The sequence below is a fragment of the Alligator mississippiensis genome, chromosome 7 (genome assembly GCF_030867095.1).
Source record: "Alligator mississippiensis isolate rAllMis1 chromosome 7, rAllMis1, whole genome shotgun sequence".
Lineage (NCBI taxonomy): Eukaryota > Metazoa > Chordata > Crocodylia > Alligatoridae > Alligator > Alligator mississippiensis.
In genome coordinates this window covers 61,047,681-61,072,676 of record NC_081830.1, presented here as the reverse complement: position 1 = coordinate 61,072,676, position 24,996 = coordinate 61,047,681, and the positions used below count along the sequence as shown (strand labels likewise).

General features: G+C 42.6%; 1 protein-coding gene across 1 annotated transcript; it reads right to left on the bottom strand.

Moving 5' to 3' along the window:
• Positions 1 to 322: 322 nt before the first annotated feature.
• Positions 323 to 2,882, bottom strand: GPR55 (G protein-coupled receptor 55). The gene has a single exon (XM_006258049.3). The coding sequence runs from the start codon at positions 2,880 to 2,882 to the stop codon at positions 1,953 to 1,955; it is 930 nt and encodes a 309-aa protein (XP_006258111.1). The 3' UTR covers positions 323 to 1,952.
• Between the last annotated feature and the right edge of the window lie 22,114 nt (positions 2,883 to 24,996).

The following is a 24,996-nucleotide window of genomic DNA, read 5'->3' as shown; positions in this document are numbered from 1 at the left end:
AGAGACCTTTAGAGGTAAAACCAGAAACCAGATAGAAACCAAAACATACCTGACCTGAGGTACTCACCGGTACCGTTCCTTTACCCGATTTGAGGATCCTGCCTTATTGGTCCTGAGGGGACCATCCATCTCCCGAGACTGACCCAAATAGGTGAACTCGCTGGGTGCGCGCTGGGGTGTCAGGGGGTGGAGGTCTCCAAAGGCTCCAAGCTAGACGGGTCCCATCTGGGGTGCCAAATTGTGGTGGGAGAAACCTCCCTAAGGTTTGTTGTCTAGCTGTAATTTGATAGACAGACAACGCAGGTAAAGACAGACAGCTGTTTATTTGCTCGAGCAAAGACCATAATGCAAGCAAAAGGCAAAATGGCCCCCCCTAAAGGGTGAGGCGATCTTTTATACTTATTACAATAAGGCAAGACTTATAGGGTTAACAAAAAAGCAATATTTGGGCGGTGCTTTACAAATCTTTGTAACAGCATATTTCTATTAAGCTGAACTAGCACTTTTTTAAAAGCTAAAAGTTAAGTAACAGTAACATTATAATATGTTAGCAAAACCTTACACAGTAGTAGATACTTCTCAAGGACACAACCACTGCACCCAGAACAATGGCTTCCCTGTCTTATCTTACCTCTTGCTGTAGCTGATTTTTCAGCACACAGACACAGATCCACTTTTTAACTCAGAAAATGCTTAATACAGTTAAAATGATTACTTGACACAAGCAAAGGCTTAGCTATCATTCTGCCTTGTGGTCAGCTGTATTGCTAGGCCACAGGTTATGCCTTGTATTGAGCTGTAAAGCTAATACTTCTTAATAATCCAAATTATTGTTAACCTAACAGTATGCTATCAGAAAACTATTCTATTTCAAGGTAATAACAAACATGCTCACCACAATAGTACATAAACAATTAGCCATTAGCATGTAGCAACTGCCTACAAAATTGTATTTAGGAAACAGCATTCTTTGTCTTTTTAGCAAAATCAGTTTCTTTTTAAATTTTATACAAATTGGATTATTCAGGTACTCTGACCTTGTATTGTGAAGAGTCAGGAAGGGTACATTTGTTATGATGAAATTAAAAGGCCATGCATAATAGATTTCATACCTGAAATCTGGCTAATCTCATATGAAGTATGCTGCTGCAACATGAAACACGAAAGGTAGACAGCAAATTTCATGGGCATATTGTAGTATTCAATTTCAAGTGTAAATATTATTATTGTTGTAGAAATAATATTATATGGTATCTCAGGAAAAGCACTATTCTTTTTTTTGCACGTGAATCATTAATTCATAATTGAGAAACATCCCCTGCTGATTTAAGAAATTCTGATGAGAAAATCACAAATCTCAAACTACAGTAGGTTCTGATGGGTATTCTGATAACTGTTACTGCATAAAGCAGGGGTGAGAGATGTGGTGTCATAAATTTGATCAAGTTTTGCCTGGATGAAAAGGTTAAAAGAATGTCAAGTGCACAGCAACGCATCAAAATGTATACCTAATGTGTATTTACACATCCCTACAAAAGTGGTGTACAACTGTTTCAAATACATAGTGATGCTTTTGGTTTCTCTCTCAATAATTTTGATTGTGCTGGCAAGCGGGGATTTGGGATGCATGGATGATTTAAATGGTGAGTTAGACAACATAGGTTCTACTTTGACAAATGTATTTCAGATGTTTACCAGGCAGCCTGTAGCTTAAGATAAAGTCTTTCCCAATATGTCTTTGAGCCATCTTATTTTTCCTCTTTATCTTTACGTTATCACTTTAGTTTGTATGAAAACAAAGAGTTTTACAAGACTTAATTTTTTCAGTTTGCATATACATACAGCACACACAAAATTAATGCCTTTTTATCATTTCTTTAAAAAAACAGTTAAAATGAATCTATTTACCAAGCTTTTGCTGAGTAAATGACATTATGATACAGTAAATAAGGTCATTCGGGACAACCTTGAGAGAAAGTAAATGATTTAATTAACAACCTGAAGTCACCTTTCTTGCGAAATTCTTTTGCAGCAAAGTAGTAACAAATAGCATCCAAGCAACAGTTGATATTGGCTATACACATTGCCACCTGAATGAAGAGGCTAATGTGTTGTTTCGTATTGCAGTCCATGATGACATGTTTCCGTACTAAGAACTGTAGAAAAATCCCCAGGTGGAATGGTGTAAAGCAGACCACAAACACAATGAGGTTGGCTGCAATGGTCCGTATACAGGCAAACTGTTCAGTCCACTCTTTTCCTTCAGTTTTATGCCTCAGGAGAGTCTGGATGATCTGAATCGAACAGTAAACCATCACAGTCAAGGGGATAAGAAATCCAAAGATTTCAACAGAAACGATGACTGATGTTTGCCAAGTGTTATCTGACATGTTGTGGAAGCATCTGAATTTGCCACTGTGATTGGACTTATAGATGGGAATGCTACCAAGCCAAACTAGAACCCAAACACAGAAGCATGCAATGCCTGCCATCCTGGGGGATCGGAAAACTCTGGCTTTGAATGGGTGCCTTATAGCAAAATATCTGTCAAAACTAATGCAAGCAGCGATGAAGATACTTCCATACATGTTAACAAAGTAGAGGGATTCCAAAAAATGGCACAAGAGACCCTGTGGCCCTTGTTTGACATCAGACATCTTGAAAGGAAGGGAAAAAAGAAGTAGAAGATCTGCAAGAACAAGATTTATCATGTAGATTGATGATTCGATCCATTTCTTCTGAAAGCAGCAGAACACCAGGAGGGCTAGCAAATTGAGAATCAAACCAAGAGCAAAGGTGGGTATGTAGATTGCTTGCTGAAGAGATTTTATTATAGTATCAACATGGATAAACGAGCATTCCTTGAAGTTGCTGGTATTCATTTCTCTTCTAAAATACATAGAGCATGTTAAAGCTGTACTAAACTCTTATATTCCAAATCACATAAAACATTATTTGGTAAGATTAAAAAAATGCCTATGTCTCATTTTCAAAAGTTACTTAGTTGCCTAAGTCTCATAAAATCTTGGAAAACAGGATTTAGGCTTCTTTGTTACTTAGAAACTTTTAACAAATTTAATTTAGTATTTTGCAGCCTCTGAGGTGGCAAGTAGTAGCAGTCCAGTACTTTACACAATTATAAAGGAAGAACAAGCCACATTCATGGAGAACAGCCAGGACTGGTTTTGAAAATCTCACCTAAAGGGATATATACAGAGGTAATCACATGGGGCATTTTTACACGTGCTCCAAGAGTACCGGGGAAGAGGGGAGCACTTTAATTAAAGTGCCCAGAGCATCTCATGTATCAGCAATCCCCATGCTTCAAAATGGTGACAGGGTGCTTTATCTAGAACTTGTCAAACAAGCTTTAGATAAAGTGCCCCCACCAACATTTTGAAGCTCAGGGACACTGCTACAGAAGATGCGGAGGCTGGCTGCAGTGCATTAATTACCGTACTCCAGTAGACTTGATTAATTGAGTCTGCTCTGACGCACTGTAATTACAGTGTGTCAGAGCAGCCTCCTGGCTTGTGTGTTCAGCTTCTTCCACACAGAAATATGAAAGACAGTTTTCCTACCAGGATCTTAACCCATAGTTCCAAGGAGTTTCCAGTTTTTTAATTAGGCAATGGATGCCTTAAATAAATCACAACCTATGCAACATAAAAAATATCTTTATCCCAGGGAATATGAATCCAAGAATGGAATAACAAGCCTTAATTTATAAGACGTATAAGACATGTCTAGATTGTCAAATGATAGGGAGTACCATAGTGAAGCATGGCACTTTACTTCACTATGGCATAGTGAAGCATGTACACTATACATTAAAATGTAATATAAATATCTGGGCATATATCAATAAGCTTGTTCTCTTGAGAGTGTCTGTTGGTGCACTCTTCAGTGCCAAACTAAGATGGCTGCAGTGCATCCCTTCTGAGCTGTAGTACATGTGTGGGCATGTGTGCTTCACTGTCCCTTCCATGTCCCAATGTTAGATATATTGGTAGACATAAATGACACAGTAATCTTTTTTTGGTAGGGTAGGTTGATCTGGTACTTGAGAATCTATTCCTGCTCTATTTGGCCCCTTTACTTTAAAGGTGCTCTCAGTATGGCAGTGGTGGTTCAACTGTTGTTGTAAATGTCTAAGATGGTAAATGTTTGTACAGCATTTTGTATTTTAATTTGTTTATAAAACATTCACCTGAGGTATTTCTGTGTCTAACATCTAAAGCAGTTAGATGTTAGACACAGAACAAAGTATATTAATATATTTTTAACTAGAGATGGGTTGAGCAGCAAATTTTCCAAGTTAGTTTTGGCTTAGTTTATGGAAAATCTTGGTGACTGGTTTTTGGTTTTAAAAAATTATTTCCATGTATTTGAGTAATATCCATGTATTTGAGTAATTTGGGAACCCTTCAAGCACTTGGACAGTTCCTGCAGTGTAATTCAAGTTTATAAAGCCAGTTTGTTGCACTGCATGGTGAAGCTTACATATGTCCTTTTCATAAGGTGCAGGTATACAGCAATGATTACTGTACTTCCAGAGTGCATACTTAGAAATACCATGGAGTTGACAGACTTTTTATAAACTAAATAAACACGTAGGTGAGAGAGTGTATCCCTTATTAACACTAGCAAGCACTCAGGTTAGTAATTTAATTGACACTAATGACAGTACTTGAGTGAATGTGAGCGTTTGTCCTCACAAGGAATTTACACAGTTATAAACAGATCTGCGTCCACACAACACCATTTCTTACTGTGATGTAACTATGGCCTATTGTATTCCTATAAGAATTATCAATACGCTCACCTCATGGTAAATTATATTGCAGTAGTGTTTTTGGGGTCACGCCGGTTATGCCTGTGCTCTGAACTACTTTGATAGTCCTCCTGCTTTGCACTGTAGTGCAACCTGCCTCTTTCTTTGTCTGTGTACCCTCTGTTGTCTAGGATTATAATGACCTGATACCACTTCCTTGTTTAAATGTTGATGTGCTGGCAAGCTTGGTCTAAAAGTATAGGAAATTCAGGGGTACAGATGTAGATACACAGACATTTTTGCAGCTTTTCATTGAATGGCAGATAATGTGCAATATCTCATTAAAACAAAAGGTTATTAAGATGGCATACAAGAAGGCAAGGGACAAAAGCAAAAACCTCCAGGGCTCTATTTGCCCATACACATTATGATGGCCTGGACGGGATTCTGGCACAAGATCTGGTATGGACCTGTACCTTGTCTTGAACACAAGAAGGTGCTGAAGACTATGCACAAAGATGTGCCTGGCAGTCAGACCTAACAGATGGCCCTGAGCACCCAAACCTCTTGCCATTCACCTTCTACATAGAGAACGTACAGGCTGCCAGCAGCACTGTAGAAGAGACCAGTATGAATCATTGCATTCATTGCAAATTTATTTATGATATTATTGGTATTGCATTACTATGCTGGACAAAATCAAGCAAAACAAGTTGGGGATGGTCCTGCTTTGAGAATGGGGCTGGACTAGATCACTAGATGACCTGCTGAGATCCCTTCCACCCTTAAGTTTCTATGATTTTATGATTACTTCAGTTCATCGATATAAGTTTGTTATCATAATAAATCTCATGTCATTATTATAATAAAACTAAGGTGATTAAAAAATCCCTTTCTAAAGGTGTACTGTTATCAGTATACATCTCAAAATAGTGTGTTTTTCATCAGTAAAGGAGAACATGGCCCACCACCTAGGGAGAAAACTCAGTAAGATGTGGCAAATGGCCAAGAAGTTACTTTTGATCAGTGACTTATAAAAGTATCACTCCTAAGAAGACAACCAGAAGTGTGAGGAAAAACTAAAATGTAAAAATAGTTGTTTTGAAATACTTGCAAAATGTTCTGTAAAGAAAATAATATTTATTTATAATAAAGGACTTTTCGAATAAATGTTAACCATAAACTTACTAATGTGTTTTAATCAGAACTGACCCAAACCTTTATGAAGTTCTCAAGTTCCTCCTAATCTAGGAAGAGCAACAAAAAAGGAATGAGTAGATACTACCTTTACAAAAATTATCCTGTATAAATGTATAATTTTTTTTCTGACTAATAGTTTTAAAACCACGTGTTCCTGCAGGTGGATTTTGTTGTATTACTCTAAACATTTACGCCAAATGCCCTGTGTTTCTATTTGTGTATATTTTACTCATTGCACTTGGGCCCCCCTAGGTTTTGGCAAAATTGACAAAATCTGTGCCAAGATGTGCGTTAACTTTTGCATAGAGTCTGTCTTGCAGTTTTCCCTGTGATTGAGAGGCATTTTCCTATTGGAGCACAGGGAGACCTTTAGACCTGCATACCTTGTTCACAGCTTATGAGCTCCAAACTATGACTCATTTTCTATAGACAAAAAGTGCTAGGTAAGATGCATCCTTGTAATTAGAATATTGTGATAAGCCTTACAAATTCTTAAACAGTTTGCCACCTTAGGTCTCCTGGTATCTGCAGGAGACACTTTAAAAAATGTTAACTATTAGGCCTTAAGTATTTTTGTGTTATCAGCATAGGTGGAAGAATAAAAAAAATTGTGGAGGGGGCACCCCCCTCCCAGGCAGGATAGTCTGCAGGGGAGGAGGCGGGGGAAAGGGCCGGGGGAGGAAGGAGTGGGGCTGGGACCGGGCAGGGATCAGGAGGGAGCTGAGCCAAGCTGGGCCTGGGATCGAGGCTGAGGCCTGCTGAGCTCATGCAGCAACCCCTTCTCCTGCATTCGGGGTCGTTGCCCAGCGCTGGTGCCCCCATGCCAATGAATTTGCTGGCCCCAGCCCTGCACCACCAGGGTGGCCTGTAGCCGGGGATCAAAGTGGAGCCAGCTTTGGCTGCGCTGCCCCAGAGGGAATGGAGCCCCCAGGACCCCTGCACAGCTGGGGCAGGATGTTGTGTGGGATGAAGCCCCAGCTTGTTGCAGGGGTGTGGGAAGGGGTGGCATTTCTCGCCACTCCACATGTCCTGGGAGGCATGGGGGCATGTTCCTCCAGATCTGCGCAGGGTAGGGTGGGCTGCTGCTGCAGGTAGGTGCCGGAGCAGCACTGGGCTGTTCCCAGTGAGGGTGGCCACACTGTGCTCAGGGCAGGTGGCAGTGGTGCTGGGAGTGGCCCATCTCACTGCCTGGCCCACCCAGTGGCGGGATGCACATGGTGCTGCACTGTGCCACTTTTGAAGCAGTGGCAGTGAGGAACGGAGGCAGGGAACACAGCCTAGTCCACAGTTGGAGCCTGCCCTTGCCCTGTGCACAGTTTGGGGGGCCACGTGTGCAGCCTGCCCTTGCCCCATGCACAGAATGGGGGGGGGGCCACATGCCTCCCCTTGGCTCCCCTGTGCCACTCTTCTGGATGAGCCGCTTGGCTCCAACTGTCCCATGACCTAGCCTGGCCAGGACCCCATTCACGCCAGGCTGGGTCATGGGACAATTCCTACAGTGCAGGAGGGAGAGGGGCAGGGGTGGATTATTCACCCCTTCCCCTACCCCACTGCCTCCTGAGCAATGGTGGTCTCAATCTGCCCTCCCCCCAAAAACCCAGGCAGTCATAAAGAAAGTAGATTGAAAGAAAACTACCTGCCTGCTGGGCCAGCTACAATCATGGCTGCACAGGGTGGCTGAGTATGCATGCCCCTCCCTCCCTGCTGCAGCAGCCTGAAGCTGGGCTGCCATGGCATTTGTGGGTGCTGAGCCCCAGTAGCACCCCTCTTCTGCCACCTATGGTTATCAGTGTGCAGGGGAATGGTGAGGGAGTATGAATATGTGGGTGTGAGAAAGTATCTTTTTTCTCTGACTGACAGAAAGTTAAGAGCAGAATGAAAAAAAAATGTATCTAAGGGATTTACACTTTGTATTTTGCTAAATGAGCCAAATAAGTTAATAATGTGAAACAGGTGCTACTAAAGCATTTAAGATATGTTGAAAATATGTTTAATCATGTAATCATTTATACAATTACATTCTATAAACTTGAAAACAGCATAAAATAAAATTAAATGCCTGCTAGTTGTCCTGAATATGGGCAATTTAAACTTTGAAAGCATTACCACTTTAGCTTAGCAAAATGAGGATGTTTTGTGGTAAATTCAGTAAAAAAGTTACTACCTCTTTTTACACAGAAAGTTTAAAAAAAAGGGCCTGCAATGTATATATGCATGTATTGTAAGTCTGAGGGTAGGGAATATAGATTTGAATATACGTGACAGTAACAAGACCTTTTTTTCGTTTGCTGTGAAACCACAAACGAGCATGTCAGCAGTTCCCATGGTTATATGAAAGTGGCTTTTTTGTTCTGCTTATATCAAATTACCATTCTGTGTTGCTGTTTGTGGGTTTTTGTTCTGTTTGCAGGTTCTTACTCTGTTTGCATAAGCTTATATACTGTCTCTAAATTATTCAAACATTAGCTTATTGGAGAGGCAAAATTAGCAGCATCTTCCCTTTAGGAAATAAAGTGCCTGCATATCTTTTTGTGTAAAGCAAAATATATGCATTTTACATCATCCTTGTGAACTATTGAACCTATCAGATCTTTCCCTAAAGAGAAGGATCAGGGAGAACAGCAGGGTGGGATAAGAAGGTGATTTTGCAGCATTACTACTAGTTCTTCCACAACTTAATTTATTTTCTCTGTGTTATACAAACTAATTTAAACTGTTTTTCTGTGTTACAATAGATAAGTAGAGCCTGTTCAATGGTATAGTCATTGAAAGTTTCAGACAGAAATCAACTTTTTTTTTCAAGGATTTTTTTTAGGAATTTGGGAGCATTTCAATAATTGATATTTACTGTTCCTTTTTAATTTGTTAGTTTTTGGACACAACTGAGAACTTGTTTTTGCATTTCAGTGTATGTGGTTTATGTAGTTAGGGACAGAAATTACACATAAACCAGTATACATGATTGGAAACTGGTTCAGATCTGCAACACAATGGAAGTTCAATGCATATAAATTGCTTTCAAAATAGTTGAAACAGGTCTAAGATAAACCTGGATGGATGTAGTATCAGATTTAACTGATTTAGGTTAAATTGGTTTATTGAACCTCTGTCCCAGATCCCCTCCAGATTCAAGTTAACCCAGCTTCCCAGGATGCTTTGTACCTCCCCTGCAACCAACCCCCCACCTTGCAGGGTGGATGGGCCCAAGCTGTCTGCTTCAGATAAGCAGGCAGGCAGGCAGGCCTTCTGGGCTGAACTGCTGCAGGCTTGTGGCCGCATTTCTAGAATCAAAAGTGAATGTCTGTTCACTTGCTTATCAGTTCAATCTACTCAGTTTAGACTAACCTGCAAAGATTGAATTGTTTCACCCTTAGGCTTTTTGACTGTTTGTACTTAACCTAAAACAATATACAAATCAATTGAAATGTATCTATGCGTAAATGGGGTTATCCAATTTTATGTTTGAGTGTTTTGAGACTGGAGAGAGATGAGGTAAGTTTTAATGTTGTGAATTTGTGATTGTATTTAAAACAAACACATTTAAAACAAAGATGTATGTATGGGTATCTGTACATGTTAAATACAAAATAATTCAACAGACTTTTAATTATACCCATCTACTTAGTCTCATATTTATTGTCTTTCAATAAGGAGACATATCATATCACCACCAAAAAGCCAATTGTTGTTTGTTTTGTTTTTTATTTAATCTTCCATCCAAACCTCTTTGGAACTTTTACTCCCTGTGTGATTTTCTTTGAACCACCCAAAAGGGACCTCTCTCCTGCCCCCAGCGAATATTCTTTTTGTGAAATTTGGCTGGATGATACAGACTCTACCCATTTTGTTCTAAAGAAGAATAGACTCTTCAGGCACTTTTTCAAGCCTCAGTTCCCAGTTACTCTTTTAGTTTTTGTGGTAAATTCTGTCCCAGAGATTACTTTTTAGGGAAGATCATGCGATTATGGGACCTAGTCGGATCCCCTTTTTTAAAAGTTTACCTATATGACATGAGTCATCCAGCCTTTCATTTTATCAGATCCTATTCTCAAATATTCTCCAGGAAATGGATGAGCTTTTTCAACTTTGGATCGTAGATTTTCTGCGTAGGAATTCCTACAAGAGTTTTTTCTGGAGTCCATAGCTCATGCCCCAACAGGAAGAGATCTGTACACATTGCACACATTGTACTTTCAGTAGCTGCTGTCTTAGAACCAATCAAGGAAGAGATATACTGGTCTCAGTTCCCTAGGTGCTGTTTTACAAAGATAGCCAGCTAAACCTCAAAGTGCTGTTGATTGTTTCCACTATCCCATCACACTGTGGATGTTTTGTGGTGGTTTGTGCCTTGATCCCTAGAACCTTAGAAACTTGCTTGAATGATTTTGAATTCAGTTTTCTTTGGAACTGCCTGTAACCCACCCAGGGCCTGAAACCTAGTGATTAATTGAGTCACTAGAGTTTATGCTGCTATCACAGCCTCATGATTTCTTACTGGGCAGGTCTGAGCATTTTGTGAATATTCCACAGAAAATATAGATTGCTAAGCGGTGTCTCAGGCAAAGGCCCAAGCTTATCCATAGCAAGAGGCTCTACACAGGTACCCTGCAAGATATTCTAGAATAGAGGCTCTCTCCGTCTTGGATGGTTTATTCTTTGCAATGAAACAAGTTGTTTTCTGCACCTGCATTCTGCCTGTGTTTTGCTCAGTTGAAATTTTTTCTTAGCTTGGTTATGGTTTTTAAAACCTCCAAAGGTTCAGCAATTAAAATGATGACATAGCCTTAGAAGTGTTTTTTTCAATGCATCTGATACAAGCAGCTTAAAACAACTAGTAAAGAAATAGGCCAGCCACCTTTGACTTTCCTAGTGCAGCATGACAGCAGCAGCTCATCTCAGTGGACGGAACAGTTACTTGATGTGCTGCATTGCGCTCCGTCCCATGTGGGCCCAGCTGCCAGTGGCTGTGGTGCCAGAGGACTGTGCAGCAACAACAAGAAGCTGAGTGGGGAAGGGTGGGTGATGTGGAAGATGAGGACCAGAGGAGTTTGCATGTCCTGCAGCTTGGTCTAGCCCTGGCTGCAGCAAAGTGGAGCGGTACAGGGTGCAGCATCCTCAGGCTTCTGGCAGCAGTTGGTGGGCTAGATAGGATCAATTGGCATCTCCCTGCCCCTCCCTCCCACCTCCAGCCCTTAACAGCTCACCAAAACTCCTTAAGTGGCCATCCAGACTAAATAATTGCCCACCCCTGCTCTAGCTCTTAGTTGTGCTATGGCCAACTCAGGTTGATGTCTCTGGTGGACATGCATCTAAATCACATGCAAAAGCTTATAACAAATGGATAAGCCAGTCTCTTCTCTGGGGGTCAATTCTGTAGTACCCTTAGGGTTGGCTTTTCAAATTCACTGCTTGAAGCGCCCCTCTGTCCATCCTTCTGGCCACGTATTTGAGCTATGCTGTTGAACTGAACTAACTGGTCCTCCCTGACAGTTTTTCTCTTTTGCATTATTATAAATCTATCTTTCTCACCAGAACATTGTCAGCAGTATGCCCCAAGTGCTCTCTTTCTAGGCCTTTTTGCAAAGTCACACCTATCTCACACTTTCGTGAAACAGTAGCCTGCAGTAGCCTCTCTGTGCCTCTCCATGAGCTCGGAACATGAGCTCAACTGTTTCTTACAGTTACTATAAAAGGAAGATGGAAATTTCAGTAAGTTTCAGGCTAGCCCACAACTGTCAGACTTTTACCAAAGCAATTAAAAATTCGTATGGTAACATGTCACTGCTATCATCTTAAGCACATAGGTCTTTTACAATTTTCTCTCCATTTATTCATTTAGGAAAGTAAATGGGGCATCCCTTTTCCTTTGTAGTTTTCTTTGGAAATATTTTGAAACAACTTTCTCATTCTTACATGTCCATTTGACATGATTTTAGCTTCTGCTCTATCATTTCTAGAGGTGGTGCTACCATCTAGTCATCAGAAGGGTTCTGGTCATGCCTCACAGCTTGTTATCCTTCGGGGGTCAGGAATGTCTTGCAGAGGTCATGGGGGATTTGGGCCACACCCTCCAATTAAAAGATATCTTTGACTCACTTCTAGGCTTTTTTTCCACAAAAAACTTTATTCCTTTAATAATCTCTTTGTGACTATTTTAAAACATTTTCTTCTCTTCTTACATATTAGTTGATGTTCCATTTTATTTGTAGGGATGGTGCAGCATGGAAGTAATTGGTTTAGGGTTCTGAGACGCATCCAAAGTCCTATTCACACCTGTCTGTAGGTAGGGAGGGCTTTATGATGCTTTCAGGGCTTGCTCAAGATTCACTCAAATAAAGCCCCTAATGGCAACTTAGCGCATTCATTGAATCTTAAACAAAACTTTTTTCAAGCAGTCATTTTCTTGTGCCTTCTCTCGTATTTTAAGATTTTCTCTACATTTTAATTTTATTTATTTAGTTATGAATCATTGATATTTCTATGAGAGAAGCAGCTTATCAACCATTGGTTTAGTGCCACTGCTTCCTGCCCCCCATACAGCTGTGGCCAGGCTGGGCCAGGCTGGCTCCATGCTGCACCATGTGATCCTAGCTATACAGCTGGGAACTGCATGGTGCTGGCCAGGGCAGGCTGGCTCTGGCAGGACTTGGTTCCTGGCTGTATGGCCAGGACCACACAGTGCGGCATGGAACCAGCCCGGCTTGGGCCAGTGGGGCAATCGCCAGCAATCCTCACTCTTCCCTCTGTCTATTCTTATCTGAGTTTCCACTCTCAGATGGAGGGAGGGCAGAGGAACAGCCCCATGGTCACCAGGCCGTGTCCAGGTCTGCTATGTCCTGCCACTGGCATCTGCCACTGGCGCCTCATCAGTTTTGACAGGTAGCCTCATCAGGTAATAATTTTCTAAATTTTAGAGGGGCCCTGTGGACCAGGTAGAATGGTCTGGCAGGCTGGGTCCAGCTGGCAGGCTATATTTTGCCCGCCCCTGCTTTAGACCAATAGTTCCATAGTTATGGTCAGGGGTGCCAAGTATATGGGGGCCCAAGGGCCCTGTGCCCCTTGGGAAGAGGACTGTCACCCGAAGTATATAAAACTTTCCATGTGTCCATCATCTTAGGCCCCTCCAGCAAAAATAAAAGTTGGCTCTTATGGTTGTGGTATGTGTCCAGGAGCCAGGTCCCTTACCTACAGGGAATTTGAACCAGTGTCCTGACACAGTGCTCTAACCACCAGGCTACAGATTAAGCCTTATCTAGATGTCTCTCTAGCCCTTCTCTTGTAGTTGGGCCTTAGGACAGCCAATAGAGGAACGTATGTGGACCAGAAGGAGGGAAAGCGAGCAAGAGGGCATGTGGCTCATTAAGATGAAAACTGCCCTGAATGGGTGGGAAATCCTTGATTCTAGCCTGGACTCTTGTCAGAAACTTTACCAGTGCTTTTAATTCAGTAAATAGTAAAAGCTAGGTGCAATGGGCCAACTTCAAGAGAAGAGCTGGAGAAGGCTCTGCATGTTTTTTAACCTGTCACCTGGTAGATAAAGTACATTATTGGGAATCAGATGATGTAGTTTCAACCCATCTCTGAGTGAGATGTTCCCTAGAACCTAGATCTCCTGTCCCCTGGGCAAGTGCTCAAACCCCTGGACTCTTGCCTAAAACCTCCTTACTGCTTCTGGCAGGAATGTGTGTTAGGGCAATTCTATTTGACAACAGGGTGAAATAAAAATCCAAACTGCAGTAATGCAGCTGTATACATTGCATTTAGGAGGGTACAATGAGAGAGTTCTGCCCTTAATGCTTAACCATAAGTAATATTACCATGGTAGTCATGATATTGCCAATTCTGAGCTGAACTGCACAAGCAACATGCTTCAATGTTCCCATTTCCTTCACACCAGCCTACAATACAGGAGCAGTTTGAAGTGTTCTCTCAATCTCTCCATAACTCGCTTGCAGCACAGCTGGTTGTATGGTTCCTAATCACAGAGAGGGCTTAGAAAGAGCTAGCTCAGGCATTGCATGTCAGCCAATTAAATCTGCTCTGTGGTAGGTGGCTTCCAGCACCTAACCTAGCTTGGATATTTCTAAACCAATGGTTCTCAAACTTTTTAGACTTGTACACTTTGTCAGACAGAAGTCACTTCTCAGGACATGAGAGGTCGTAGCTTTCATTTATTTTGTTTTTTTTTACTTTAGGAAAATAATAGAGCAATTATTTTGCTGCAAAAACACAGAAATACGACAAAATGTTAGAATGGTTTTGACTCTATGGATTCCTCTGTGTTTATCTTGTGAATTGTGTATGTGTTTACACACCTAACAATACAACACTTTTCAAAGGAACTTGCAGCACCCCAGGTGGCTGTGATATCCAAGCTGAAAATCATTGCTGTATACTGCAGCACAGTTTGTGGTATAGTCAAACACAAAGTCAGAATCTAGTCTTTCAAGTGCTGAGGAAACCACAATTGCCATTAATAAAATTAATAACTGAAAACCAAAAAATACATTTGTGATGGCTAGCAATGTGCTATGCATGCCCTTATTAAACTCAGATTCTGGTATTATTGCTAAATATTAAATGCAAGCTATATATTCAAAATCACTTAAATATACTTTCTTACTAGATGATTCACGTCTTAATGCAAATAGTAATCATAGTTTTAAATGAAAAATAAATAAAAGGCTATATGATGACATTAAAAAATGTACCTAATTGTAGTAATCTACTTGCAAGACAATGTTTTTTGTAATACAGTAATAGAACAATTTCTGCTCACATTGAATTCCAGCTTTACATTAGTACAAATTAAAACAAGATTTTTTTTCACAAACTTGGTGTATTCCTGTTATGGTCAGTACTGAGACAAACTGGATTATTAACAACATTATAAACATTATTGATTTCTGCGAGTAAGCAGAATTTTTTCATTTTTGATTTTCAGATCTTTTCTCGTGATACATATGCATTTTAGAGGGGGATTTACTATGGTTAGTCAACAGAAGAATGGAGCTACTTAGTAATTAATTGTAAACCCATGTATTTATAATGTAATTAAATTGCATTTACACAATATTTTTGCCTTGTAACACTGAAATGTTACATAATTTTATTATTACATTAACTCATAGTTATTACTAAATCCCAGAAGCATAATTTTCTAACGTAAGATAAACAAAACATTACGCATTTTTTCCTTTTGAGTTTTATCAGAAATGAACTTCAGAGTAGATTAAAGCTCTTGTTTAAAGTCTATTCCCTTGTTAAAGTCTTTAAAATAATAACAGCAATTAAAATATGAGTTACTTTACCTTAATTTTCAGCAAGCAAGTTCAGAGATTACTTCAGGCAAGGTTATAACCTTTTGAATAAACCTATCCTATACATTACACAAGATAAACTTGGGTATGCAGCATCAGGCCACCACATCCTCTGCTCTTCTGGAAAAAAAATAGCTTCTGTCTTGTAGTTTACCACTGCCTCATACTGTTTTACTGTACAAGTGAAGGTGAAAGAGGGGGCTGAATTTATGAAACCAAGTCTTTAGTTGTTCCCAGGGAGCACTGACGGAGCTAAGCTAATATATACTAGATTGGAACCCCAGCCTGTGTGTTTTTAACATTGGTAGTTATTTGGGGAGGTGGGGGGTGGGGGTGAAAGATGCTTTGTATAGGTATGGCATGCGAAGATAAAATATAACCCTCAATATTCCATAATTATTATCTTCTGGTTAATCTGCTTACTTTTAAATGTGAGAATACATTTTTTTAAACTCAGAGATATACAAATATACATGAATTGCATATAGTCTGATTCCCTCATGTACTGCATTCACTTTGCTTTGCTTAGATTAACAGGTAATTTGACTGCAGCTGCTTTACATCATGAAGGTGGCACCACAGTGTGGTAGTGACTGGGTGCCACAGCAAGATTTTATAGTTCTTATACCTACTTCTAGAGGTTATATCAGGATTAAATCTTTCAGTAGCCAGCTTGACAAGAAAACATGTTGATTTTATGTGGATATTTGTTCATGTTTGTTTAAAATGCCTACTGCAATATATGGAACACTTGATTCTGGAGAGAAACAAATGTTTGAGGTATGTTAGGACTGCCAAAGGAAATTATAGTTATTGCTGGGCGCATAGACATGAGACTTTTACTGTGGAGTAGACTAATTAGCTTTGTAGCAAATGTCTCTTGTCTACATGTGCAGCCCTATTAAGCTGCAGGAAACTAATTAACTCCGCACCAATGTACATGTAGTTGTTGGCACAGCTGGCTGGGGAACGAGGGTGCTTCTGTGGAGAGGCTGCCTGCTGTCTAGCCCCACATTGGAACACCTTCGTGTCCCAGCCAGCCCTTTTGCAGCACATTGAGCCCAGTTAGAGCAGCCCCAGGTTGGCAGGTTGATCCCCTGGATTCTCTGCCAGTCAGGGCTGCTCCAACCCAGTGTTGCTGCAGTCTTGGGTAGAGATGATCACAGTAGGGTATAGGCTCTGGGGTATATCAGCCTGTGCAGGGCCCAGATGCGGTGGTGGCAGCAGCGGTGGGGGGAGGTGGCAAGCAGCTGGACTTGAAGGCAGCTTGGCTCTGTGGGACCTCCCCAAAGGGTGGGGCCCGAGGTAGTCTCCCCAATTTGCTCCACCTAGGAACGGCCCTGGTCCTGGGTGCATGTGTAAATGTTGTGCTCAGGAGCAATGAATTCCAGTGCAAACTGTGCTGGAGTTTATTGCTGTGCGCTAATAGCATGTGTAGACATGCCCACTGTGACCTTAGATCTTGATGCAAATCTCTAATTGATTTTAAAGAGATTAAAATATAACAAGTTATGTTCAGTGTTGTTGTGGACTAGCTATAAATCAAGGACCTGGAGGTAAAAGGCCTTGTGTCTTGTTAGCAATCTTTTAAGGTTTCCAAACTCCCTATATTTACAATGTTATGTAGCAAATTAAATATGGAAGATCTGATTATCCATTTTGTTATGACAGTTTAAAGCAGTATAACTGGACTTCTATCAATTAAGTAACATGAGCATGAATCTGATTAAGTGAGGGGATGAACAGGTCCAGTGTGTGAAAATGTTTTCTAGTCAGTATACAGGTATCAGAAAGGCTTACTGTATATCACAATGGACTAATAAATTGTTCCTGAAGAATTTTCTCTGAGTATAGTCTGATTATGAAAGGTTATTGTCAGCCTCATGTATTATAAACTTTGGTCAAAATATAATCAGTTTTTTTCTTTACATTCCTATTAACCCTTCAAAAAATAGTTGAACATTATGGCATAATTCAACATAGCTCCTTTGAAGTCAATGAAACTGTATTGATTTTTAGCAGATGAGAATCAGGCCCTACCTGCTTTAACAATTTTGTTTGATGCTGGATTCTGCTCTCAGCCATATCAGTGTAAAGGCAGGTCATTTCTAGAACTACACTGTAAATGAGAGCAGAATCGGTTTTTGTTATTTCCCTAGCTCTTTCTACCTCTATCTCAAAAGGTTTTTCCATTTGTGATGGAGGCAAAGTAAAAGAATGAAAAAGAGAAAAAGTACTCATTCGCTTCTTTCACTTCTTTAATTTCTTCTACTGCTGTGATCAATGCTCTCCATTGGTTCTAACATGTAAGCAGCATCACCTAACATATGCAAGTATCCGATCACAATCTTCTAAGACAGAAGTTTCAAATTCAGATGAGCTGGCAGGTCATATCTCCTGCCAACAGCCACAGGGTGGGTCACTTGGCCCACAGGGCTTCTCACAAACTGGACAACTAATCTTTGGATCTGGCCAGTGGACCTTTTCTTTGTAGCTACCAGAGCTGTTGTGTGGGCTCAGCCAGCACCCAGGGGGTTGATGCTAACATAGCTTGCCTACCCTTTTCCCATTGTAGACTGCTGCTGATTTTAGTTGCAGCAACTGAAAACTAGAAATTCAAAAGTAAGTGGCAGGGCGGGGAGGGAGTAAGCAAGCAGAAGTGGCATTAACCTTCTTGTCTAGATGCTGATCAATTCCAACACAACAACTCCAGAAGCTTCTGTGACAAGCCCCATGAGCTGGATGGAGGCATATTGTCCAAGCTGAGAGAAGCCCTGTAGGCCTGTGGGCCATGTGTTTTACATCCCTGTTCTAAGAGGCTGCACAAAGCACAGAAAGAGAGATGAGCAGCAGAGAGACTGATTCTTCAAAGAGATCTACTACAGGAAATTCCTTGTCCCTATTCCACCCAATAGAACCCTTCTGGAAACCAGAAGGTTTCTTTTTTCTCCTTCTGTATTTGGCTCTAATTACAGGTAGTGGAGACAGGACAAATGGTACAGAAAAGTCAGAAGTTGGGCACCAACAGATTTTTAAAACACGCATAATTAAATGGCTATCATGCATAACCACACCTATAGTTTGGCTATCTTCCTGGAAAAGAATGCAATATGAGATTTTTAAAAGTATGTTATCATTACACATATGAGTGAGTGAAGGGATTTAATACATTACAGAGGAAGTCTGTCTATAAACCTACTTGCTGCTTCAAATAAGTCTATTGCAGAGCCAGAAGTTGATGGGATTTCTTCTGCTGCTGTCAGAATCTATTCTAGAAGAACAAATGCAGCTTCTAGTGTTCCTAAGAGTAGAAGAAAATCTATAATCTTCTGCAACAGGAACTGTAACTGCTGATTTAAGATGTTACCTCTCTTAGCCATTATGAAAGTAGAAGAGAGTCCTGCTGAAACCCACAACTCTAGTGTTTTATAGAATCTGAAGGTAATCAGGAAGCTGCATTTGTTCCTGATAGGAACAGAAACCTATAATCTCTTTTTAGTGTATACCTTTTGAGAAGGCTCACATTTTAACTGAGCAAGGGGATGTAGGCAAAGTAATGAGCCAGGTTTGATATCTGTGGACACAGTAATAATCTTACGAAAACAGTCACAGTGTCTCTACTTTTCTGCATTCTAGCTGCCAGAGCCAGCCTCATCCCAGAGTATGTAGCAGGTTGTTGAAATAGTCATGTCACACGTTGCTTCAGTAGATGCTATGCCTGCTTTCAGCACATTATGTCTTGGCATTTCCCTGTGCCTCCACACCATCCCTATAACTTCAGATAAGGAGGTTGTAGTTGGCGCTGTTGAATTCTTAAAGTATAAAAAAAATCCTGTATTCCTTCAGTTGTCAGAAAAGAGCCAAACATAAAAGCCAAGAACCAAGGATAAATAATGCAATATGTAGGCATAATTCTCTCCAAAATATCAGTGGATTGTAAAGGAAAATGAACCTATGACTCTAATAATTAAGACAGTACTTGAGTATAATTTTTAGTGTATTTCAAATGAGTGCTAGCAACAGGCACTCATTGAGTTGTTGAGTACAAACTTGGTCCTGTGGGTTTATTATACGGTTGGAAGTTTGTTTTTTTTTCCTGAGTTCTTCTCCAGGTGCTGGGACTGACTTTCTGTGTGGCTCAAAGCAAGTCAGCATTTTAAAACTGGCTTGACACCTCAGGTGTTTTGAACACCTGCCACTTCTAATAAATTCTCACTGTTTAGCATCTTTTGGAATCAAGCCAATACAAGGAATTGGAGTCTGGTTCAAGTCAATAATGAAAGGACAGGCTGGAACAGAGAATTCAAAGTAAAACAGGGAATCTGCGAGAATGAGAGCAGCTGTGAAGCTGCAATTGTGAAGCTGTGAAGCTGCACACTTCACATTTACCTAATGGCCATCTCATTATCAAGCTGCACACAGAAGCCATGTGCAAGTTTAGTCAGCCAAAAATAAATTAATCCCTCAAATTAGCTTAATGGACTTTCCTCACAGCAGTCTAATGACAACATCCTAATTTCAGTAGTGCTGATTTCCTTCATGTAGACATAGTTTGCATATTATCATCTCACATTTTTTCTAAGTTTCACAAGGCTGTCCCAGCCTCACAGTTTCACTCACGATGTCAGAGATAAAGAGAGATATAGGGTGGAGATAGGCATACTAGGAAAAGCTCTTTTAATAGTATCGCATATATTGGTTTGGATGGATATTGACCGAAGCTAGGAGAACTGAAGAGTAGTATTGTGCTGCACTAGTATCTGTTGAAAAGTTTTGGTATGTATGGTTCCTGTTTTTAAATCATTATAAAGCACTGGATAGCATGGAGAAAAGGTTAAGAATAAGGATAAAGAATTTGGTTTGAGGATATGTTTCTCAAACTTTTGGATCAGACTAAGTGTAAAATTCCTAACAATTCTAAAAAAGCCTGATAATTGACATGACCATCCTGTTCAAAAACTGGTGGCAGGCTTTTGCTGAAGCCCAGGAGCGAAAGCTGAGCAAAAGAAGGTGTAAAAGCTAAGCACATCTGGGGAGAAGTAACCAGCAACATGAACATATGTTAGAAGGAGATGTCCTGGCCAACACTATAGCTGAAAGGGAGGTCCCTTTCAATAATGTTTCAATTTGCTTTTCAGTAATGTCAAGCTTCCATCTTGTAATGTCAAGTCTCCATTTTGTGTCCCCTGCCTGGGCATACCCTATTGGAACTGTGTTGGAACTGTGACTCATATCTACCCCTCCTATGTAAATTGGTTCCTGGATGAATGAGAGTGAATGAGGGTGCTTGAGACATAATGGTAGCAGGCCTAAAAATAGCTCCTTCTGAATGACTGAACAATCAGCTTGACGATTGGACCATCAGCTTAATGACTGGACCAGTGCCTTGCATTGACTTTCCCTGAAACTACAGACCTACTCCCAGGACCAGAGACAAAACCCAATATTTGAAAGATGAAGACCCTCCAAGAAACCAGCAACAGGAAACAAAGAACAGGATAGAAACCAGCAACTCCACCATTGTATCCTACAGGTCAATGAGGACTCCTGGAACTGCATTACCTCATCTGAACAGGACTGGCCCTTGCCTGGGCATGTCCTTCCCATTGGAGTCACAGGTAGCCCACCCCTGTAAAAGGGGTGGTAGTGTGACCTACTTGGGACGCCCTCTCCATCTGGACCAGCACTATGCCATGCCATCTATCCACCCAAGGGCCCTGCTGGCCACCCCCTCTGGACAACACCTTACTGGAGAAGACCCCAGCTGGTGATTGAGGATCAACTCTCAGCCTGGGATAGGTAGCTATCACCCACATCTTCCCTCTAAAAACGGGACCTGAGTGCTATTTCTATCCACCTTGACTCCAATTCCTCTACTAAGCCTTTTTCCTCCTGCTATCATTGTGTGAGTATGTGTGGGAGTTTGTGTGTGTGTGTGGGAACCAATAACTTCATGGTCTGTATATTGTGTTGCCTGTCTAACAAAATTGATATTTTTGGACCCTAATCTGGTATTTGTCTTGTTGCAGGCTCCCCACTTAATCCCCGCTCTCTTTGCCCCTGCCTCTGATCCAACCTCATGTCTAACTCCCGTCCCTCTGTCCTCTGTCCCTCTGCTTCCCGTCCTGGCTCTCTGTCACCTTTGACCCCCATCCCAGCTTCTCTGCCAGCTTCCTGCTCCCCCTGGCTCACCGCTGCTCCATCATCTCCACCTCTCCTGACCTCCCAGCCCTGCTCCATCATGAGAGTTCAAGGCTCTGGGGGCAATGCTCAAGGAGAAAGGGGCACAGGTGTTTTTTTTCTTCTATCCTTCCAGTGAGCAGACGCAGACAGTGCCATGAGACATACATTGGCAAGGTCAACTGGTGGCTTCGGAGCTGGTATTACCAGGCGGGTCTTGGGTTCTTGGACCATGACTCGCATTTCCGCACAGAGGACATGCTTGGGCTGGATGGACTTCATTTCTCCCCAAAAGGTAAGCGTGTTTTTTCTTCCAGGCTGGCTGATCTAGTACAGCGAGCTATAACTAGGTTTGCCAGGGGACAGGGATGCAGAGGAACATGAGGACACTTTGCCGTCTAGCCAGGTGACATGCACAGGTAGTACCCAGGTAAGTGATAGGGGCCAGGGCAGGCTTAGGAACAAAGGGGCGGTATGGGCACCTACAGGAGGCCTCAAATGCGTCTACACAAATGCTCAAAGCATGGGGAAAAAGTAGGAGGAACTTGCCCTCCTGCTAGCTAGCAAAAACTCAGACCTAGTGGGGCTCACGGAAACCTGGTGGGATTCTACCCACAACTGGGCAGTGGACATCGAGGGATACAGGCGAGACAGAGCAGGGAAAAAGGGTGGGGGGTGTAGTGCTATACGTCAAAGAGCAATACACACCCTCAATGATCAGGATGGGGTCAGAAGAGGGGCAAAATGAGACACTCTGGGTAAGAATGCAAGGGGCGCATGGGGAAAGGGACTTGATAGTGGGCATCTACTACAGACCGTCTCATCAGGGGGACGAGCTGCACCACAGGTCAGCTCACGGTGGCTGTAAAGTCAAGGGATGTGATTGTCATGGGTGACCTAAACTACCCAGACATCTGCTGGGAGGAGCAGTCAGCCAGGTCTGACTGCTCATGTAGGTTCCTAGCTGGGATACAGGACCTCCACCTAACCCAGGAGGTACATGGTACCACCAGAGGAAATGCCTTGCTGGACTTGGTCCTTGTCACAGGCGATGACCTGGTGAGGGGTCTGCGAGTACTTGACCACCTCGATGACAATGATCATCACCTGCTGGAATTTACTATCCAATGCAGCGTGGTGAAAGCAAGCAGCAAGGCAGAGGTCCTGAACTTCAAAAGGGCTGACATTTGTAAGCTAAGAAGGTTAGTAGGAGAGGCTTTGGGGTCTCAGGGAGCAAACAAAAAAGCTGACCTCTTTAATGAATTCCTTGCCTCCATATTCCTGAACAGGGACCAGGACATTTCCCCCACTAGAATTGCGGACGGAGCCAAGGGAGGCACCGCCATGCCTAAGGTCAGGGACAACCTAGTTAGGGAATTTTAGAGTGGCTGGACATGTTTAAATCAGTAGGTCCAGATGCTCTTCACCCAGGGGTGCTGAGGGAATTGGTGGGGGTTATAGCAGGGCCCTTGGCACAGCTCTATGAGTGCTTGTGGGGCACTGGCTAGGTACCAGAGGATTGGAAAAAGGCCAGTGTGGTCCCCATTTACAAGAAGGGGAGAAAGGAGGACCCCAGCAATTATAGGCCAGTCAGTCTTACCTCAGTCCTTGGGAAGACCTTTGAGAAAATTATCAAGGAACACATCTGCAAGAGCCCAGCAGGGGAGGTAATGCTCAGGGGGCAACCAACATGGGTTCACTAAGGGCAGTTCCTGCCTGACTAACCAGGTTTCTTTTTATGATCAGGTCACAATGTCCCTGAACCAAGGTGTTGGGGTGGATGTCATCTTCCTGGACTTTAAAAAGGCCTTTGACATGGTTTCCCACCACATTCTCTTAAAAAAACTAGTGACTGCAGCATTGATGCCTACACAGTCAGATGGGTGGCAAATTGGCTAGATGGCCACACCCAGAGAGTGGTGGTGGATGGGTCATTTTCGACCTGGAGGGATGTGAACAGTGGAGTCCCCAGGGCTCAGTCCTGGGGCCTGTACTGTTCAACATCTTTATCAGTGATCTGGATGTGGGTGTGGAAAGCACGCTGTCCAAATTCGCTGACAACACCAAGTTGTGGAGCAAGGTGGGCACGCTGGAAGGGAGGGACAGAATTCGGCTAGATCTAGACAGGTCACAGAGGTGGGTGGATGAGAATAGGATGGAATTCAATGCAGACAAGTACAGGGTGCTGCATCTAGGGAGAAGGAACCAGCAACACACCTATAGACTGGGGAACACCCTTCTTGTCAACATGATGGCAGAAAGGGATCTTGGAGTCATTGTTGACTCCAGGATGAACATGAGCCGCCAATGTGAGGAAGCGGTCAGTAAGGCTAACTGCATCTTGTTGTGCATCTACAGATGCATCACAAGCAGGTCCAGGGAGGTGATCCTTCCCCTCTATGTGGCATTGGTCAGGCCACAGTTGGAGTACTGCGTCCAGTTCTGGGCACCACACTTTAAGAGGGATGTGGCTAGCATTGAGAGGGTCCAATGAAGGGCCACTCACATGGTCAAGGGGCAGCGGAGCAGGCCCTACAAAGAGAGGCTAAACGGCCTGAACCTATTCAGCCTCCACAAGAGAAGGCTGAGACGGGATCTGGCGGCCGTTTACAAACTCACCAGGGGGGAACAGTGGGAATTGTGGGAGGCTCTGTTCTCCTGGGCACCACCTGGGGTTACTTGGAATAATGGCCACAAATTGTTAGAGAGAAGGTCCAGGATGCTCATCAGGAGACATTACTTTACAGTTAGGGCTGCCAGGTTCTGGAATGGGCCCCCAAGGGAGGTGGTGCACTCTCCTACCTTGGGTGTCTTCAAGAAGAGGCTGGACAGATATTTGGCTGGGGTGATATGATCCTGGCACCTGTTCCTGCCGGGGCAGGGGGTCAGACCTGTTTAGGTTCCTTCTGACCCTAAGCACTATGATACTATGATCATCTCCACCTCTCCTGACCTCCTGGCTTCTCTGCTGGCTTTCTGTTCCCTCAACTCACCGCAGCTCCATCACCTCCACCTCTCCTGAACTTTTGGCTTTGCTCCATCACCTCCACCTCACCTGACCTCCTGGCTTTGCTCCACCACCTCCACCTCCTGGCTTTCAGCTTTCTTTCCCTGGCTCTTACCTGCCTCCACCTCCCAGTTCTGTACCCTGGCTTTCCCCTCTGCCTCTCTGGATTCTCTGCCGGTTCTTCCCCCACCAGCTTCATACCTCCACCTCCACTGCCTCCGCTCTCCTGGCTCCACGGCCGGCTTTCCTGGTCCCATCTCCACCACCTCCTCTGCCTGGGGCCCCAAGTACCCCCTAGTTGCCAAGCACCCCAATTACCCCCAAGTGCCCCCTTAATGTTAACACACACAGCCACTGAAGTGCATGTTTGCCTGTGTGTATATGTGTATGTGCGTGGACCCATAGTATTGTATGTGCAGTTTGTGTGTGTGTGTATAATTTTGTGCCACGCCCTCCTGCCTAACAGCGCGATATTGAGATCCTGAGCATTGATCTAACACGTGTCAAGTCAACAC

Excerpts from the sequence above, each read along its gene's own strand:
- GPR55 (XM_006258049.3), bottom strand. The coding sequence starts at position 2,882 with ATGAATACCAGCAACTTCAAGGAATGCTCGTTTATCCATGTTGATACT.